Source organism: Motacilla alba, chromosome Z, assembly GCF_015832195.1.
Source record: "Motacilla alba alba isolate MOTALB_02 chromosome Z, Motacilla_alba_V1.0_pri, whole genome shotgun sequence".
Taxonomy (NCBI): Eukaryota; Metazoa; Chordata; class Aves; order Passeriformes; family Motacillidae; genus Motacilla; species Motacilla alba.
Window position 1 is genome coordinate 7215757 of NC_052046.1, and position 17057 is coordinate 7232813.

Here is a 17057-nt window from a genome sequence, read left to right on the forward strand (position 1 = left end):
CCCAAAAGTCTCTAGATAAAGTAACTTCAATCTGAATAGGAAACTCTCCCCTCCTGGCAGTTAATGTGTCCATTAAATATTGATCTGCATATAATATGGCATAAACCAGAGAAGAGGCCAGTCCTGCCGCCACAGTTCTTATCTCACTGGATATTTTGACAAGTGACAAAATCAACCAGCACATTTTTGCAACAGGGAGGCAAAAAAATCCAAATTGCAGTGATGCACTGGAGAAAGATATTTTTATTTCATAAAATCACTGGTGGCCAAAAAAGTTACTTTACACCAGCCTCATAGCTGTTCAACACACATCAGCACAGATAAATGGCTGAAAATAAGCCGTGGGCACCTTTTTTCAATTTTGGGGTTTCTTCATTTTTACTACACCCAAAGGCAGGGTCTGGCCCACAGGGAAGAAGTAGGCTAGGATGTCCTAGAGAAGCTCAGTCATCATAACAGCAGACAGTTAAGCATGTCATTCACTGAACAAATTAGTAAATTTGGAAAAAGCAAAAAAAAGCTTGTCTGTCCGCTTCCACCTGGAATGAAATCTAATAGCGAAGGAGTTAAACAGAGCAATAATAAAGGCAATAAAGTCTGAGTTCTGTAAGAAACAAATTCCAGAGGACATCCAACCCACAGACTTGTCTTCATACTTGCTCTATCTTTTTTTTTTTTTCCTTCTAAAACAATTTCATTATAAGACAGAATCTGAGTGGCAGCTCCATATTGCTAACCAGTTTAATTATTAGTGCTAGCAGACTGCAGTCTCAGGCTGACGTGTCACTGAGCTGTTCAGGATCAATACTGAGCCTGACAGAGTTAATATTACCAGCTTCCATTTGCTGGTGCTATTTACTGAGAATGTGAAGCTCCTAATTTACACACACACAGTTTCTTGCATGCACACATGCACACAGAGCAGTCAATCCAATGGAAAACTTAAGGCTAGTGCCCTTATCTTAGGAGACAGTCAGGCAAGCCACAACTCCCACAAAGTTATTCCCAGTCTGTAATGTTTTCCATCTGCTAGAAACCAATATGTGACACACATTGCTTGTGAGCTACTTATTTTGGGTAAAACCCATAAGGCTTAAATTCTACGTAAGTTGAGATTTAAGCAGATTGTCTAAATTCCAGATAGCAGTCAGATCCCATGCACTTAAATCCTGCCCAGCCCACCAGGGATCTCTGTGGCGAGCCTCTACACCCTTCAGGTAGCTCAGTGCAAGAACTGCTCTCAGAAGCTGGGTAGCAGCTCCCCAGTTTAATCCCATCACAGTCCAGGCATAGCCAAGAAGCTGCCTAAGCCTTTCCTGAAGCCGTGAGCACTCTCCTGAGCCATGGGCCATGGCCTTCAGAGTCTGCAGAAATACCTCCTGCGTGAGTTGCAGTGCTAGGGACAGTGGATGGGGCAGGTAACGAGGTGGCAGAAGTGCTGAGACTGAGGAATTTCTCACCCTGAAGGGGAATGTAGCACCTGTGTTCCCTGGGAGGGAATGAGTGCTTCTGTACCACTCCAGGTAAAACTCACCAGGGTCCAAGCAGGAGTGCAGGAGTTCTCAGGCAAGGGACCTGAAGTGGATCCAGAAAGACCCACAGAGTCTTCATTGCTGCTGCTCTCTGTGCAGCTATTCTTCTTCCCTTTCTGATTTTTTTCCCATTCAGCACTCTGCCTCAATAGCTCAAAAAGTAAAAATTTCCAACAGCACTCTCTGCAAGAAGAGCCTTACCCTGTGCAATTGCAATTCTAGGGCCTAATTCTGCAGTCTCCTCCAAGCTGACAAAACAATCAGGGCAGCCCTTCCAGCCCTAGTCTGGAAGCAAAGGAACAAGAAAACCTTAAGCACATGTATCACCCTCTTCAGCAGAGGTTATATCTGTATGTGTGTCAAAATCCCTTCACACTCCAGAGCTGCTCCTGTCAAAAGGACACCATTGTTCTGAGAAGAGTGACATGACTCACATCCTCAGCTCACCCGCTCCTGGAGGCAGTTCTGGTGACAATGGGAAGGAAGATTATGTGCACTTCTGGTGTTGTGGACAGACCTCATCTGATTAAATGCACGAACAAAAAGGACAAAATGTTGGGATCTCTGCTACTGTCTTGCCATTTACACCAGCAAAAGCTGAGTTTCCACTCATCCTGCTACCTCAAAACCTACTGGAAGCAGTTAATAGAAAGCAGTAGGAGGGATCCCATTAACATCCTGAGCATTAAACAAGATAAATGCCTGCTACTCCCTTTATTCCCACCTTTATCCAGCTCCACTGATCCATCAGGACCCTCAGCACAGGGGTGAATTTCACCTGACAAGAGTGAAGCCTTCAACATGACAGCAGCACCACAGCCAAAAATCCTGCTCTAAATTAAATTGGTGACTGGAACTGGAAAGCTTTTGTATATTTGTTAATCAGCATCTTCTTTTTAGAGGCAGAAAGTACAAAAGAATCTCTGCAAATAATTAAACACCCTAATTCTGGATTATCTCTGATTAATGAAGAGGAAGACGCAGTATCTCCGGAGCCTGGGAATGCTGGGCTGGGATTATGTCATAATTGATCCCTATTGTTTCCAGCTGAAGTTTATCTATCTCATTTTCTCACGATTGTCTCTTCTCAGCTCCTTATAAATTAGATCCAACTATTAGCAATAATCATTGGGCCTTTCCTGAAATACAGCCTGAGCACAGAGCTGAGAGGCTGATGCAAAGTGAACAGCCCTCAAAGCGAACCGTAAGATATTTTATATGTGTCTATTATTTTTAGAACAGGCTATCACTACTTTCTTTAATCTCACTTCTATCAGCCTGCAGTGATGATTCTAGGGACCTTTGGGGTTCATTCTTCTACTTTGCATCTCTTCTACTTTCACTCTGTGCTGTAGGGACCCAAAAGGGTGTGAAGACTATCTCAACTTGCTGCAAAGGGGCTGAAGGAGAGTCATCCCACTGTCAGGACTGGCATCCTGCGCCCTGCAATCTGTACCCTCTCAGGGAAATCGAGAGGGCTTTGCAAATTGATTAAAAGCTCAAAAGTCGTTGGTAGTAATAAAGGGGATGGAAGCCAAAACTTCTCAGATCTCTCCCAATCTGTTCCAGAAACTGCCTTAGCATATGGAAATTACCCTTCCCATCTCTGAGTCAGTTTGCTAGTAGCTGGGAGTGTTGGCAATACTTTTCCCCACCCTAGAAGTGCACGTAACCCTTTGAAGTGTTGATCATTTTTGCACTCCAGCACCTACACATAAATGCACCTTTCTGCCCTAAAGCCTTATGTAAGAGTTCAGTGTGAGATTCCTCATACAGCAATACAGGCCAGAGAAACACTGCCCACATTTCTCTAATGTCCATAAGAGAACACCTACACAGGCACTGACTTTGCAGCTATGAAAAACTAAGATTCAAGTTTTAGTGGTGGCAGGATGGTAATCAACACATGGGCTCCTCTCCCACCCCTGCTACTTCACCAGAAGGTGTCTCATGCTTTGCCAGACCTAAGTGGCTTAGAGCCAAAACAAGCTCTGGGCAGTCTGTCACAGAGCTCTACCAAGCAGTGAAAATATAAGGTACCTTGTGGGTTTGGAGTAACTTGAATACCTTCTGTACATTTGTCCTGTGGTTGCTTGAGTCAAGAATGTGCACCTTTCCAGTAACTCGCACATGCTTCCATGCTGTTTCTCACAACCACAGAGGGAGGAACACTCATCATTAGGTCTAATATAAATAAAATAAACAGCTTTTTCACTCAATATATAGTAAAACTGTGCAAGATTCTGCCATGGAAAGCTGTGGATGTCAAAACATGACTGGATTCAAGATGTTCTTGCTAAGTTTGTGTCTGTCAGTACTTATTACAAGTAATGTGAGAACTCTGGAAGCAGCTTAGCCTTAAGAGGTCCTCAGGCTGCTGATGTCTGGACTCTGAAAAAGGATCAGGACACATTTTTTTGGTTATACTTTCTTCACAGCCATATTATTGGTCAGTTCTGAGGGCAGGATGCTTAGCTAGTTGGAATTTCATGGTATCCATGTAAAACTTTCTTACGTTCTTCTTTTTCCTCTTCCAGGGTGTGCGTTTGTGAAATACTCTTCACATGCAGAGGCCCAAGCTGCCATCAATGCCTTGCATGGCAGCCAGACAATGCCGGTGAGTAGCTCTGTAACACAGGCAAGTGAGAATTGGGCCAGCCCTGGCTGCCCTGTGGCCTGATTGAGGAAGAGAAATTATTTATCTGTGCTCTGCAACTCATCACCCAGGAAGGCCCAGGGCCTTGGGTGTGCTTAAGTCATCAGAGGAAAGGCTGGGATGGTAGTGTCATTCCTCACAGGCACAGAACTCCAATGGGTGCTGTGTTCTGTCACCAGCAGTTTTGATGGCCTGAAAAAAAGACAAATGGTTCACAGATGCCAAAAAGTTAGGGTCAGACTCGCCATGGGCACAACCTTTCAAGTTTCAGAGGGATTAATCAAGTAGGAACTGGTGTCTAAGGGTCTTTTCATCTTCCCTCCTCTGAGAGTCCTTGTCTCTAGGCAAAGGATAAAGAACTTTTTGCCAGAGAAAAGCATGTTCACATCATGGTAGTAGGGGCTACAGACAAATCACAACAGTGATGGGTGCCTGTCTCTGTTATTACAAAAGTACCAACCTAGGCATAAGTCTGGTCCCCTACACCTGCCCTTTGAAAGTGTGCCAGACCAATCACTGGATCTTGCAGGAAACAATTGAGGGATCAGTCCACTTGCACAAATTTCTGGTCATATGGGGTTTCAAGACTGATTGTTCAATTAAATAGAAATGGAGTTGTATTTCTATGCAAATAGATATTCGTGCACCACCATGAGACAGAGAAGGATATAAGGCATTCCACTGTCAGTAGGAGAAGGAAATCTGGTACAAATTGTTTTGGTTTATTATAATAGTGTATTATTTTTATTACTAATTATTCACAGTGTAAATCATGGAAGGCTAAGAAGCATGTTGACAACTTGGAAAGGATACAAGAAAGCTCAATTAAAAATATTTGAGAGTGTAAAATCTCCCTTTCAGTAAGAGACTCTAATGTAAATTCATGAATTTATCCAAATAAGTTTAAAGTGAGCCTGACAGATTTTCTCTAGATCTTTGCAGGGATGAAAAAGGAAAATTCTTTACAAGCAAAAAGGTTTCTAAAACTAGCAAACTATCAAGATCTCATTTTTTGGAACCCCATCTTAGACAAATCAGTTTAAAAATGGTACATGTTTACCAGTGATGGTACCAAAAAAAGTCTTCTCAAATATTGGGTCTCCATTTTTTGAAGTACTTAAACTCTTTTAAGAGTCTCTTCCTAAAAGGCTCCTCTTAAAATAAAACAGACGTTGGGCTTTATGCTGACATCCCATACTGATACAATATGAACATCTTTCCAGAGACAGGTTAAAGAGGTTCTTTTAGTGACTTTCTTTCAAACTTTGACCCAAAGTGATATAATCTATAGGCTGACATCAAGAATTTCAATTCAGTAGGGTGTGGCACCACAAAAAGGTTTAGTAAAAAGTCAGTCCTCATCCCAAAAACCCTGCAAATTCCTGTGACAAAGGCAAGAGGAAGACATGAAAAAACAGATAAAACTCAAGGAGAGTTAAAGATTTTGTCTAGATATAATATACCCAAAATATCATTATTCCTCCTCAGGCCCTTCCTACTTTCAGAACACTTTGGATTAGAAAAACATACTCATCTCACAGCCACCTGGAAACAACTTATGACTCCATCCTGGTGGTATCACCTGAGCTTAGGATATACAAAACACCTGAGAATTTGGCCACTTCATGGATCAATTTTATGGGACCATTTGTCCTCTTGAATTATCTGACTTAAACACCTGTTATAGAAATATTCTTTAATAACCAGAGCTGGGCATCTGAAAAAGCAACACAATTTATCCTTTACTAGATGGCCACCCCAGATTCAGAATCAAGTTTCCACAGCTTCACAAGTTTCCATGGATTGGCTGAACCCCACAGTACATTCTCATAGTTCACTGAAAAAGCAAGGGGGAAATTAATTTCACTAGAAGCTAAGTTACGTGGCATTGCCTTGTATCTCCCATGAGCTACAACAATGCCACCATGTCTTTGCAGACCTGTGAGGACCTGCAGAGTGACCAACACTCAATGAAGACATGGAGCACAACAGGTTTTTCCCCACAGTGGCTTAAAATTTCTAAGGCTCTTTGAAGGAGATACGCCAAATCCCGCTAGGATCTCAGTGCCCATTCCTGTTTTCATGGTACTTCGTGGCCTGCAGCGTCGCTCAGGACTTGCTTGGACGTTCGCAGGGAAATGCAGCCACCTCGTGGTGAGATGCAGACGCAGCCCATCGTGCTTGGGAATGAGCGGGGCATTTCTGCCATCTTCCTTCAGCCCCTTTCCATTCCTCCCGCCACTAGGACTGGCCTCATTTGCCCGGCTGCGATGCCAACTCAACGTTGTTCCCGTGGCTCAGCCAATTTCAGCATCTCTTGGTTTGTCCTCATGTACCACCAGCAGGGCATCCATCATCATTCTTGTCAGGTCTCGAGCCGTTCGTTCCTGCGGCAGACTCCTGTTTCTCCACAGCTGTCAGGATTATTGCTCTACTGTGACTTCCTGTTCACACAACATATGTTGCCTAATAGTTTCAAAAGGCAACTTTCTTTTATGAAAGTTCCTTTCTTTTTTTTTTTTTTTTTTTAATTAACCTTACCTTGGACAAGTGCCTGACCATCAGCCATTACAAACCCATTTCTCTATGCAAGGCACTTGTTTCTCCTAAGGGTCCACCAAGCCTAAAGTTTTCCAATTTTTACAAAATCAATTTCCTTTAGAAAAAGGCTGCCCAAAATCCCCTACTTTTGAGCAAGCACAAAGTTCCTTCTATACCTACCTGTCAAGAGAGCTTCCTTTTTGTCTTTTTAGATCATATTTTCTATTAGCTCATCAACTTTATGAGACTGTTTTACTGGATTTCTGTATCATCTTTTATAAGAGATCATAACCTTCATGTACCTTTTGTTTGTAATGTATTTACAGTAATTATATGTCCCGTACTTTTAGTTTTGATTACTCTATCCCCTCCTGTCTCTGTTTCTCATCCATATGGGGACATAAACAGGTCTCTTCCTATCATTCTCTTCTCTTCCTATTCCAAGTCTTGTCCCTAACAGCCTTTTCCACCAACACAAATTCAGCTGCTATTACTCTAGTGACAGCTTGCAGAATTTCTCTGCTTCAGGACTGACTCCTGTCCAACCCAAAATCTTGGTCCATCTTTCCATCTCCTGGTGGATGTTTAGCTGTCAGAACAAGCTCAATATGTATAAAATTGAGCTCTTGAACTTTTCCACCCAAAACCTGTCTTTTCTATCCTCCACCTTCATTCTCAATCACTGTGGACAATATTATCATTATACCTGTCAGTCATGTTCTTCCTAGGCATCATCCTCAACTTGGTTTTCTCCTTCTCCCCATGTCTTCATATCTGGACAACAGCCAAATTGCAGAAGTGTCATTCTGCAGAACACATCTTACTAATCTAAGATGAGGCCTTGTCCACCCACCCACACAGAAAAAACTCTTCCCAAAACTTCATTGAACTATCATAGAATGGTTTGGATTGAAAGGGATCTTAAAGATCATCTACATGTCCCTTAGCAGGATTAGAGACACTTCCAACTGCGCCAGGTTGGTCAAGGCCTTATCCAAGCAGGCCTTGGTCACTGCCAGGGATGGAGCACCTCTGGGCAGCAGGCTCCACTGCCTCACCACTGTCACAGTAACAAATTTCTTCCTAACAGCTGACCTAAGCCTGCCCTCTTTCAGTCTGAAGCTATTCTCCTCCCTCCTGTCACTCCAGACCCTTGTCAAAAGCCCCTCCTCAGCTCTCTTATAGCCCTTTAGGCACACGAAGATGCTATAAAGTCTTCCTGGAGCCTTCTCTTCTTCACCCTAAAGACCACCTGTCTCAGCCTGTCTTCACAGGAGAGGTGCCCCAGCCCTCTGAGCATCTTTGTGGTCTCCTCTGGCCTCGATCCAACAGGTCCATGTCTTTCTTATGTTTTGGCCCCAGAGCTGGATGCAGCACTGCAGGAGGGGTCTCAAGAGAGTGGAGCAGAGGGCAGAATCATACACATTTAAATCAGAGCAGCTATTATCCTACCCAGGAGCTGCAAAGGGTTAAAAAACAGAGTATTTTTGCACACTTTTCACTATCTTGCCCACTGTGGCAATTCAGAATTTCGTTGGTTATGAATTCATTCTGGAAGGGGTAGAACAGTACTGTTACTGTGTACATTTCCTGCACAGGGGTGAGAAGTGAAGAGAGTGATGTGCTTGACTTATCTTTAACAGTCTGAAAGTTTGTGACCTATCTTAAACATCTTCTGGGATTCCTGCAGAAAGAACAGAGAGACATTTCCAGAGATTTGTGCATTCCTCACTTTTTCTGTGCTAGGATGGGCAGTATCACCTTCTGGGCATGCCTGTCCCATTATAATGGATAACTAAATAACAGACTTAGACTGAATACCTGAGGTGGAACTCATCTAACCTAATTTGAGACATCCAGAAGTTAAGAAACTCATGTCTGGGGTTGTCATCTAAGTTTGTCATCTAAGTTTCACTTATAATCAATAGAGGGAAATAGACACCTCTGGAGAAATTTTATTTTACAGAAATAGATTTTAAAACCTGTCAAACTAATAGGCAAGCCCAAATCGAAGTGTGCTTTTTAGCTAATTTTAGGCATCAATTTGCTATGGTACTCCAGCTCCAGAACAGTGGTTCTTCATCCAAAGTGCAACTTAGAATGAAAAAAGACCACAATGCAAAAAAGGACCAGTGCTTAAAAACTAAAGATAAAGGCAGTGCAGTTTAAAGTGAACACTTCATGTTTAATGTGGGGAGACCTGAAATCTGTCCTGGATGTTTGTTGCCCAGACAAAGCAATTTGGGATTCAGAAACCAGGCATCCTGCAGCAGTCCCCTGACTCCTGTTCCATTAGATGTGAACTTGCTTAATGCACTAATTGTCAGCACTATCTTCATTCCATATCTTTCTTTAATTAATGGTGTTTAAGGCCATCAAGGCCTCAAGCTTCTGGTGGCTTCTCCTACCACACAGACCAAATCCTCTCTTTGTTTTACCGCAGAAGCCTGCAGCAGCTTGGTCAAAGCACAACATTTCCTCTGCATCCAGGCAATAGCATTCCAAGTCTATCTACGGCTGGCTGAACATTTTCCATGAAAATTACTTTTCAGATGGAATCCTTGGTTTTGTGAAAAGGGAAAATGTGAGACTTGGATACAAGCACTGAACAGACGTCTGCCTTTCAGAGAAAGATTCAGTTTAGCTGAACTTTGAAAAAAGAGTAGTGTTGCAATGCACAAGTTCGTTAACTTGGAGGCTTTCATTTAAATATTTTGCAGCTCTTATCAACACAAATGACAAAACCAAATTTAAATGTCTGTCCAGGAACCACGAATATCAAATTATGCAATTATTGCTCAGTGTTGTTAGATGGCATATATATTAGATCTCTAGTTGTTGTACTTTACACTTTTTATTAAGCAAGAAAATATGAATGGCATAACACCCTGAATGAGGTTGATTTTGAGTGTCTGTCCATCATGTTCTTTGGAAGTCCACCCATAGCAGAAAAATTCCCAGCCAAACATGGATAACAGTCTGGTGAAAAAATTGTCTTCTTTCCTTAGAAAATGTACTGTCCAGCCCTTCATACCATAAGAGATTTTTTTCCATTGCTTAAGCTAAAGGAATTTGTCACCTCTTTGGCTTATCAGGTAAGAGTGAGTATGAGAATACCAAGAACTGCCCCAAGAATCATAGAATCACAGAATGATTTGGGTAGAAAGGGACCCTGGAGATCATCTAGTTCCAACACCCTGGCATGGGCAGGGATGCCAAGCACTAAACCAGAACTTACAAGTGTCTTTGTCCTGTGCAGTGGCCTCGTTCAAGCTAATGGCAAACGAGGCACTGGTTCTCATCTTTCTGGCTTTGGACGCTCACGCTACCCACCAAGGAAACCTTCCCCACCTCACACAAATGTTTGCTGCTGCTATTGCTGTGCATTCCTGTGGTGCAGCTATGACTTTGCAGAGCTCTGTGAGGCTGCCTTCAGACACAGCCCCACTGTGGAAACCAGCTGAACAGCTGTGCTCACCCCCCACTAACACAGCAGAGGAATAGTGAGGTGAATTCAGGGTGGAGGGGAAATCAGTGCAGAGTCTGCAGAAGGAGCTCTGAGCAGGTGGAGAAAATGAGGAAAATGGGCCTTTGTGGGCACGATGAAGCTGCAGCCCGGGTGCTGCGCTCACAAGTGGTGGGGAAGCAGATTTTGCAGGAGCAGGCTGCACCAAAGCACTGAGTCGGCAAGAACTCCCTGGGAGGAGCAGCCTGGTGGCTCCGGTGAGTGGGGGGCCACAATGCCATAGATCAGCTGAGGTATTTTTAACAATTATTTTGATATAAACAACTCTGAACTTGAGGAGCTCCATGTAAATGGGAAGCAGTGGGGCTTGTAATTAGATTTGTGTACACTTTCATAAATTGCTGGAAAACATCAAAGCCGTGATAGAAGGCTGTGGTGCACTTTATTTCCTTCTTCTGTTCTTCTGTTAATTGAATGGTTGATGTGTGGATAGGAAGCGTTGGCTTCGCAGAGTACTATTTACAGACCCGCTGACAGCTGCACTGTGAAAATTAACAGGAACAGAGCAGCCTCTGTCACAGCTCTTCCCATGAGGGACTTGCTTCAAATTAGATCATTTCTTTCATAGGAGAAACTTTCTTCATCGCTCCTCCCTTCTTCACAAATACACACTCACATCCAGCTGCACAATCCCTTCTCCCCTCAGGCTCATGGCAGCCTTTAGTGCTCAGAAGGGTTTATCACTTCCACAAAGTTGGGGTAGGCAGGCTGCTGTTTAAGAGCTGTAGTGCATTCCATTTCCAGCAAGACACATTCTTCAGGAAGTCATCCAAATCTGTAAGCCAGGCGCATGGAGCCACATCTTCATGTTTGCAGGTCTCTCATTAACTAGAGCATTCTTTCCATCCTCCCAGAAACTCTGGTAGACATCCTCTCAGACTGCTGCTGTTGGAAATGTGGTTACTGTTGTTCCTAGAGAAAATTGCTGCGTGCTAAACACCATAAAAACCCCTGACAGGACAGCTCCTACACTCAGCAGTTTGCTAACTAAAGGCCAGGGTTAACCCAGCTGGTGAATTACTTCAAAGTGTCAGTCAAAGTGTAAAACTTCAAGGTCATCTACACTTTTGTTACAGTTGATGGAGAGGGTCTAGGACCTGAGAGAGACTGTCTTGAGTAGCTGATGGTTTAGAATTGATGCCCAAAATGCCTGGGTTACATCATCTGAATGTTCCCTTAATAGACAAGACACAAGAGAGAAGCAAAAGAAACAATAATACAATGTATGAGAGTGAACAAGTCTTTTACATAATTAATATATATGTTTAGCCTGTTCTTAGCCAAGTGACAGCAGTTCTTGTTCCTGGTTCCAGCAGAGAAGTAATAACCAGTGAGCACCTGAGAATCTGAATCTTAATATTTATTGATATCTGAGAAATACAGAATTAAGAATATTAAAGTTGAAGCCTTCAGTTCACCCCCTAACTTACTGAAAATGTTTTCAAAACATCCCAGTAACATAAACAGAACCATAGACAAACCCATAGTACAAACAGATAACAATTAAACAGACCACAATTCAGAATATTAATTAACCAACAAAATTTACTTTCACTGAGATTCCAGCATGGGATCAAGTTCTCAATTAGTAAAAGCCACATTGTGAGAGTCAGTAGAGACAGAGTCAGTGAGCCCCTCAGGCTGTCAGGGAAAATAGAATCACAGTATCACAGAATCATCAAAGTTGGAAGAGATCTTTAAGTCCGACTATCAACCCAGCACCACCTTTGTAACTCCTAAACCACATCATCCAGATCCAGATGCCTCTTAAAAACCTACAGGGATGGTGAGTCCACCAGGGCAAGGTGTTCCAAAGCCTGACAACCCTAACAGTGATTTTTTTCGTAATATCTAGTCAGGATGTCTACCGTCTCAGCTTAAGGCCATTTCCTCTGACCTTCCACTGCAGCCAAAGTAGGCAAGAACAGTCCCCACCTTGTAACCTCCTTTCAGGTAGTCACAGAGAGCCATAAGTTCTCCCCTTGAGCTTCCTCTTCTTGAAACTAAAGCAGGAAATGGAAAATCCATCAGACTTTTCTTTTACATGATCACAGAAACATAAAGAGGAGATTCTCAGAGGTAATCCAGGCTGAAAGTTGATGAAACTCCAGTATCTAAGTGTCCTTCATGACTCATACCTGAGTTTGGCTGAAAGTTAATTGCCCAAAGTGAAAAAGCCTTTTTGTGCAGAGTGAGGTACCATCACTGCCAGTCCACCTGTCCAAATAAATGTAGAAGGCTGAGGCCTGGTTTTACACCATTGATATTAGAAAAACTGGTGGGTGAAAATTGAGATGTCGACTCTGACCCTGTTTCTCTCTTTTCTGTTGATCTTGAACTCTCCAAAGAACACAAATTCCTTGCAATGTCTTTGTGCAACACAGAGGCTGTCCTGTTTAACTCAGAGCAAAGCACAGCACATCTATTCCTTGTATTAAAAAATAGTAATAACTTAAAAACCTATCAATATGTCACCAGCAGCAGTCCTGGCCCTCTTTCCAGTAATGAATGATTTTTGAATATGCTACCTAAACACCATTTATAAAGGTGTGTGTTTTCCTTTAGGATGAAAAAAGCAGTGGACATGTAATACCTGCATGTGAGTTCGCAGCAGTTTCTACCACCAAAGTCCAGTGACTCTTGATAGATCACCTTTGCTTTCCACAGAGCAGTGGGCTCTGGATGGACGAGGGAAAAAGCTCATAGACCCCTTCCCAGCATGTCCATCAAGACTGCTGATTCTACAAGCTTTGGGACAGCAGGTTCCCAGAATTGCCTTAATTTCCCTTAATTCTTCCTACAAAAAGTAAAATTGTTATACTGTATTCCCTGCCTCTCCCATAGTTTCATAAATTAACTAATTGATCATGTTTCTGGGTCCCAGAGCACAGATCCAGGCAGCCTGGCTGCCTGACACAGGGTGTGAATCATGCTGACACCAAAGATGGCCTTCTCTTCTCTGGTTACATCTCCAAAACCACACAGTCATCCAGCAGGACACTGAAGTGACTAGTGGGATATGAGAGAGATCACTGAACATCTTCCCTGAGCTTCTGTGCTCCCTGTGACCCACAGCATTCACCACCTCCAAAAGGGACACAAGCCATAACTGCTTCTGAGCCAAGTTACCTCCTTCTGGAAAAAAAATATTTGATGGGCACCCACCCATCCCTTCACAGGTCCAGGGGGAGCTGGGCATTAAATCAGCAGCTGTGGAAGTGGCCATGGGGAAGCAGTAACAGCAATTCCTGGGAATTGCCCAGGTCCTGGTGATAACAGCAGCCCCTGCAATTCTTGCTCCACTCAACTCTTGTCTAATCTGTGTGAGATTAGCACTTGAGGGGCTAAACTAATTCACAGGCAATGACCTTCCTGGGATATCAGAGTCATTGACAAGCCTCCAGCCTGGGAGAAATGAAACAGTCCCTGCCTGCCAAGGGAGTTCCTGGCCTACTGGAGGTAGCTCCACTGGGCATCACCACCTTCTTCTAACAGGGATAAAAGATGTCAGCATTGTCTTTACTTCTTCTGCTTGCTTTGGGGGCATTTCTTTCTTTCTCCTTTTCTCTTCCTGTATCTTTTGATCTAAGCCTCATTTATATCAGTGGGAGCTTCCTACATAGTTAAGTAGGCTCTGGATCAGCATTAAATCACTCTGGATGCTTCTCATTTTTTCCCTTTAATTCACTCCTTCCCAGCCTTGCTCAGGTGTGTGCACAGTACTGATATAATGCATTCTTGTGAGGAAAACAGAAAGATCTTAGTAAATGGTAGAATGCCATCCCTATGCAAAACATAGCATCAGTGATGCAGTAGCTATTATGCAAATGGGTTTTGCAAAGTTCAAAATTAATTTTTAGAGGACAAAAACATCCTCAAAGAATCAAAACAAAGAATCAAAACAATGGCTTTCAAATAAGACTCTCAGCTGAAGCTCACACAAAGTCATGAATGTGAAGATCCTACCAGACACATATGTCTTTGCCTCAGATGTCCACTGGCAAGTGAAATCACATAGAAGAGCATGCTTGACTTCCCATCCCAAATAGGAATGGTGTGGTTAGTGCTCATAGGAATAGTGGTTGTGAAGGTGGTGTGTTTCAGTCTTAGTGGAGTGGAATGCAGCAAGGGCAGATCCTTCAACATAAACCAACTTCTTATTTCACCAAAACCCAGGACAGCTGCACTGAATTTACACCATTTCATTGCTTCAGTTGACCATCTGTTTCTCTGTATAAAAGCATGGGTGACACCTCCCTGAAAGAAGAATATTTTCTCAATTAACTGTGGAATCATAGAAAAGTTTGGGTTAGAAGCAATATTTAAAGCCCATCAGGTCCAGCCTATGACTGGACAGTGCTTGGAGATCTTCAGTTAAACATGCTGCAAAAATTCAAATATTTTACTATCTCAGTTGAGCAACATGGTTTACACGCAATAGCCTAGAGTCTTGCAGCATGACAGGGATCTGGGAGGCACAGTCATGTGCAGGCTGCTGGCAATGCAGCGCCATGGAAATGTTCTTTTCTGTCATATGAACAGCTGAAATGTATCTACCAGCTTGCCAGCCCTTTCTCAAGATCTCTTCTTTTTTTTTTTTTTTCCCCAAGTCATCATAGGCTGTTCATGTCCTCATCCTGAGGTGCCAAAGAGGTGTAGACTTCTTGTGAGCAAAGTCCTGAAGCATCAGGATGTCCATGCCTGGTTGAGATTCTACTTTGCTTTCACAATAGTCAATTCACATTATGACCGTGGAAAAATTCTACTTCTCTTGTTTCCATCATTCTACTTCTCTTGTTTTCATCCTTGCATGTTTAACTGAATGGAAAGATCATTCATAGGTCTCTATACTGTAGCTACCAAAAGTGTTTTTAATAGTAATCATAATTTATAAAAAATATTAAGGGTTTTTCTTTTTTTTTGTGAAGTATATTTTATGGGGAAGTAGATTATTAGTTAATATGTAACTAAATATACGTAATCTTTCAAACCATGCTGCTCTTATTGGAAAGGAGAAATATAATGCATTTTGGTTTGGATTCTTAATTTTATGCTTTTCTTCAAATAGACAAAAAAAAATTATTTACTGCTTTCACAGTCCTAAACATCAGGAAAGAATCTCTAGTCTGTTGGTGTAACAATACCTCCCACTTCATAGTGCATTAAGGGAGGTGAATGATTTTGTGAGGACATTTATCATTCATAGACTGAGCTGAAAAATGTTTGAAAAAAACTGCTTGAAGAACTCTGCTTTTAAGTTTAGGTTTTTCAGATACCTGGCTTTGATTCGAGAGGCATACTAACACCTGGGTTATATATTGAGTTCTTCCTAATTAGAATTGGGTACAGTGACACCAGGACTCAATGATTCTGTTGCCCTGTGGAAAGCAATAACTTTAGCTCTGAGAGACACCTGGTAAGTAGTGTATGGGCAAATAAAACCTAAATCAAGCTTCCACTCCAAATAAATTAACAGCTCCGGAGACCTGTGAAGGGAAGTACCTGCAGCAACTCTCTCTGCTTAGACATTGCATGAAGAATCTTCTCTACTGAGGGAGCAGCATTATCAAAGGGTCCATCACTACAGTCCTGGATGAATGCCTCCTTTCCCCTCTCCATCTCTGTCACTCTCAAGAGTGTCTAAACCAGCTCTCAGGACTGTAAAGTGGAAATAGCTCCTAGTGACTGCTGTCCTACTCATCTTTCAGATGAGACATGAAATTGAAGCCCTGAGTGCAGAAAAATAACATATTTCACAAGATGGGAGGGATGTTAGTCCTGGTCTTTTGGTCACCTTCCAGCCTGGATAATTACATTTCTGCCTAGCAGAAATTCCCACTGCTCTACAGTTTAATTGGACAGTAGTTTCTTTTTTGCTTGCCTAAAATCCCAGGCTGGGGTCAAACCCCACTGTCTAATTCAGCAGCCCTCTTTTCAACAGAGCTGCATAGGCATTTCCAAAAAAATGCCAAATTTGTTTTCAAACTTAGGGGACATCATGCCAAATGGCCTGAGATGACAGAGCCCAAAGCAAATAAATCCTCCTATGGCTTTTGAGCCTTAACATCAAGGATCCTTGCATGGAAATATTACCCTGATTGTCTTGCTGAAGGTCAGCATCCTCCCATCTCTGTTTCGTAGTCACAAAGGGAGTGCTAAGGCAAAATTTCCACCACAAGCAAACCATTTCTGTGGTGACACTTAGGAATACAGTCATTGCCTGAAGGACAAGGGTCCAGCAGCACATTTAAGCATCTTTGTGTTCATAGCTGACATTTTGGAAGGTATTTTATAGGATCTGCACATTCAGATCTCTTATACTCAAGAGCTTTAGACACTGGGACTTTATTATAACAATTTAAAAAAAAAATATTTTTGGCCTAGAACTTTTGTCTGGCTCTATTTGAGCCAACAAAGATGTCAAGGTCCACCTACATGAGACACTCTTGTGTCAAAGGACTTAAATGTATGTTTGCCTCCAGCAGGAGATTCACTAAGCTTAAAGTGAAACACAATTTAATGACTTTGGCAAATTAGGCCCAGATTCATCAGTTTTGAAGGAAAAAGGTGTCTAACCATCTGTGGAGATTAGTAACCTAAGGAATCAGAGCAGATTTATAGGGCTGGCAGGGAAAGGAAATTCAGGCATATATTCTGCAAGGCTAGACCTTCACAGAACTTTTCCTAAGAATATTGTTCTAGGGAGAAACAACTGGACACCTGAGCTAGTAGACAGGGATGGGAAGCAAAACAGCCTCCCTGTAATCCAAGCAGAAGCAGAAAGAGACGTGCTGAGTCACTT

The 17057-nt window shown here is 42.5% G+C and overlaps 1 protein-coding gene across 19 annotated transcripts in view; it reads left to right on the forward strand.

Moving 5' to 3' along the window:
• Positions 1–17057, forward strand: part of CELF4 (CUGBP Elav-like family member 4) — a 710045-nt gene that overhangs the window by 592471 nt on the left and 100517 nt on the right. For all 19 annotated transcript variants that reach the window (XR_005255538.1, XR_005255539.1, XM_038125919.1 and 16 more), the window contains exon 5: positions 4070–4149. Coding sequence is in view for 17 of the 19 variants with exons in the window: in XM_038125919.1 (XP_037981847.1) it covers positions 4070–4149 (80 nt within the window). In the remaining 2 variants the exon portion in view is untranslated. The remainder of the gene's footprint in view (positions 1–4069; positions 4150–17057) is intronic.